General features: G+C 27.7%; 1 protein-coding gene across 1 annotated transcript; it reads right to left on the bottom strand.

Moving 5' to 3' along the window:
- Window positions 1–292: 292 nt before the first annotated feature.
- Window positions 293–2,845, bottom strand: LOC130811169 (cyclin-U4-1). The gene is made up of 2 exons (XM_057677356.1): window positions 2,338–2,845; window positions 293–858 (listed from the first exon to the last, which is right to left on the bottom strand). The coding sequence occupies exons 1-2, from the start codon at window positions 2,670–2,672 to the stop codon at window positions 543–545; spliced, it is 651 nt and encodes a 216-aa protein (XP_057533339.1). The 5' UTR covers window positions 2,673–2,845; the 3' UTR covers window positions 293–542.
- Window positions 2,846–3,223: the final 378 nt, after the last annotated feature.

The raw sequence follows: 3,223 nt of genomic DNA, 5'->3' as shown, positions 1-3,223 counted from the left end.
ACCTCTTGTTTCACTAGCTTCTGATACCATGTCAAGGAACCAACTCAACCAAAAGCTTAAGTTGATGATTGAGGCCCTAGGCCCTAGGGTATACTATATGCTCTAACAGATCCATCAGACCAGTGGTAAAACGTATGTACTAATCAATTAGGTATGCTTATATGTACTAATCAATTTTATTGTCATGCTACATTCACCTGTTTGCATCAGACCTGAATTTAAAAAAATTGACTTGAAATAAAACATAATTAATATATTGATTAAACATAAAAAAAAGCGATAAATAATTGGATCCAAATATAACGTACTCAAAATTCAATTGAACACTCGAATATACCTGTACAATCCTGACTAAACTACATAAGAGATCCAAAAATATGAGAAGAAATTTAGAAAATAGCAACAAGGATTTGCTACAAATGCTCATTTCACCGACTAGTGAAAATTAATAAGAAAATAAAAATAAAAAATAAAAAGTAAGAGACAAAGCTAAATACAACTTAATTATTCTAATATAAGTAACTTCACGGTATTTTAGCTGATCAAACAGCTAATTGTCGTTGTTGTTGTTGTCGTTGTTGTTGATGTGAGGTAGTCTCATCATCATTATAACAAGAGTGAATTGTTATAGGTGATTTACCGATGATCATCGACGAATTCGAAACTGAATCGGAAACAATATTTAGAGGGGGTTGGAGTAGCAACATTTCTCTTTGAAGGTATGAACAATAGGTATGAAATGTGTTTGGTGTCACATTTAAATGAAATCCCAAACCAAATAAGAAATCCACCTCAAGAAAGTTCATTTCTATAGTGCTTATTCCACCTATTTTAGCATAATATGCATTGTTGTAATACCTGAAAAAGATTTTGCAAAAACTTTAGATCAAAGTCAATAAAGAATATAACTAAAACATTTTATCCCAAGTCAATAATATTCTCATATAACATGATCATACATCATGAAACTTAAAAACCTATTAGACTAACTTATCTACGTTTAGTATGCTAAAATAAGCATTTATAATTTTAAAGTGATCAAATACAGAAATAGAGTAACTATATGAGTCTGTTACAGATTGAGACGGTCTTATACAAGACGAGCTCTATTTTTATATTGGGATTAGGCCAGAAAAATTAATCTTTCTTGTGGGGAGTGAGAATCAAATCAGAAAATCATCATAGGAGAATAATCAAAATTGTTTTTTTAAAAAATAATTTATATTTATGTTTTTTTTTTTTTTGAAAAAATGTATTTGGAGTTATTACATTGCAAAATTTGTGCTTAATAGTGGGCCTTATCACAAAGACCTTCCCATGTGAAAGGATCATAAAAAGGATTTGCTTCTAATTTAAATTTTAACTCATGTGAGAATGAGACAGCTTCTTTGGTAGCTGGATTTAGCTGGTCTTGCATTTCAAATTGCCCAATTTATGTTCTAATTTTTATTTCTAAATATGGATTTTACTGAATAAGTCAAGATACAAAAATAACATGAGAAACACTAAACTTGAAATTTTAATAATTTTTAAAAACCTTGACTTTTTATAATTAATACTGTTAATATTAAAAAAAATGAAGGGAAGAAAAATTAATCTTTGATGATGATGATGGAGAAAATCATGCTCTAACTATAAGGATGGATGGAAAAACTTTGCATCACAAGAGTAACTCGTAATTCTCTTAAGTTAACATCAATTATTCATCCCTTTTAATTCAAAATTATAAATCCTGAAAATTAAATTGCAAACTTACAATCATTTATGTAAATTCAATAATAATTGGTAAAACCCATAAATGACAAAAACCCAATTCAATTTATCAAAAACCCATAAATTTAAGCACAAAATTAGACCATTTAAACATAAATTATCAAAAATTAAGCATCAAAACCATCAAAAACATAGAAAAAAAAGAATAAAACCCATAATTGATAAAAATCCAATTCAAATAATCAAAAACCTATAAATTTAGACACAAAATTAGACCATTTAAACATAAATTACCAAAAATTAAGTCAAAATCATCAAAAACATAAAAACAGAGTAAAACCCATAAATGACAAAAACCAATTCAAATAATCAAAAACACATAAATTTAAACATAAATTATCAAAAATTAAGTCAAAATCATCAAAAACATAAAAACAGAGTAAAACTCATAAATGACAAAGACCCAATTCAAATAATCAAAAACCCATAAATTTAAGCACAAAATTAGACCGTTTAAACATAAATCATCAAAAAATTAAGCATTAAAATCATGAAACATAAAAAAAAAAAAAAAAAAAAAAGTAAAACCCATTAATGATAAAAATGAAAAAGTGAAAAACTTACATGTCATCCATGAATTTAGCAGAAACCATGACACTAGTGATCAACAAACGATGAACATTGAAGGAATTAATGGGTAACAATGGCTGTCTTTGAGTGAAACGATCAAGATAAACATAAGCAACAACAAAACAAGAAGGACTACAATTTGCATACTTAAAAATTCTCTCTAAATAACTTTGAATTGAGATTGTTGGACGAGTTAATCCATGGAAGACTGATACTTTCTGGGCTTCTAATCGACGGTGGATATCGTTTGATTCGGCTACGCGTTGAAGAAGAGAAGAGAGGAAAGTTATCATCTTTGGAATTGAGATTAAGCTCTCTAATTCAGCCATGGTGATCAAGTTCTGTTTCTCTCTGTTTTTTCTTTGTATTTTGGGATGTTTTTTAAGTAAACACCCTTCTTGTAATGGTTTTTATATATACATACATAATGCTTTTAATAATATTATAAGGAAAAGTAACTGACCGGTAAGTTGGTTAAAAGTGTGTTTTTGTTATCTTCATCATGAGTTTTGGGTGTAATTTCTTGTTAAACAAATGATTGGGACTTTAATAAATAGGATTATATAGAATTATGAGTTGATTTAGTGATTAAAAGTTTTAGAAAATTTATTTTATATTTGAATACAAATTATTTATTGATAGTTTTATTGACAGATGTATCTCATACATGATTTAAATAGTAGTTTATTTAATATGAGAATATAAGTTTCTTGTTTGAAGTCACTCGCCAAGAGACGATCTCTCGAAAGAGTAGTTCACATTTGAAACAATTGGTTGTGCAGTTCGTCAGAACTCTCATTTGATTGTTTATACTCTAAATAGGTGGATAAATTTTAAACTCATAATCAATATTTTTGATCTCATATTGTTGAAACATTTA

The sequence above is a fragment of the Amaranthus tricolor genome, chromosome 4 (genome assembly GCF_026212465.1).
Source record: "Amaranthus tricolor cultivar Red isolate AtriRed21 chromosome 4, ASM2621246v1, whole genome shotgun sequence".
Classification (NCBI taxonomy): Eukaryota; Viridiplantae; Streptophyta; class Magnoliopsida; order Caryophyllales; family Amaranthaceae; genus Amaranthus; species Amaranthus tricolor.
This window is presented reverse-complemented; position numbering and strand designations above follow the sequence as displayed.

Excerpts from the sequence above, each read along its gene's own strand:
- LOC130811169 (XM_057677356.1), bottom strand. The coding sequence starts at position 2,672 with ATGGCTGAATTAGAGAGCTTAATCTCAATTCCAAAGATGATAACTTTC. Across the intron at positions 859-2,337 it reads GCTAAATTCATGGATGACAT|GTATTACAACAATGCATATT; the intron begins GTAAGTTTTTCA and ends AATCTTTTTCAG.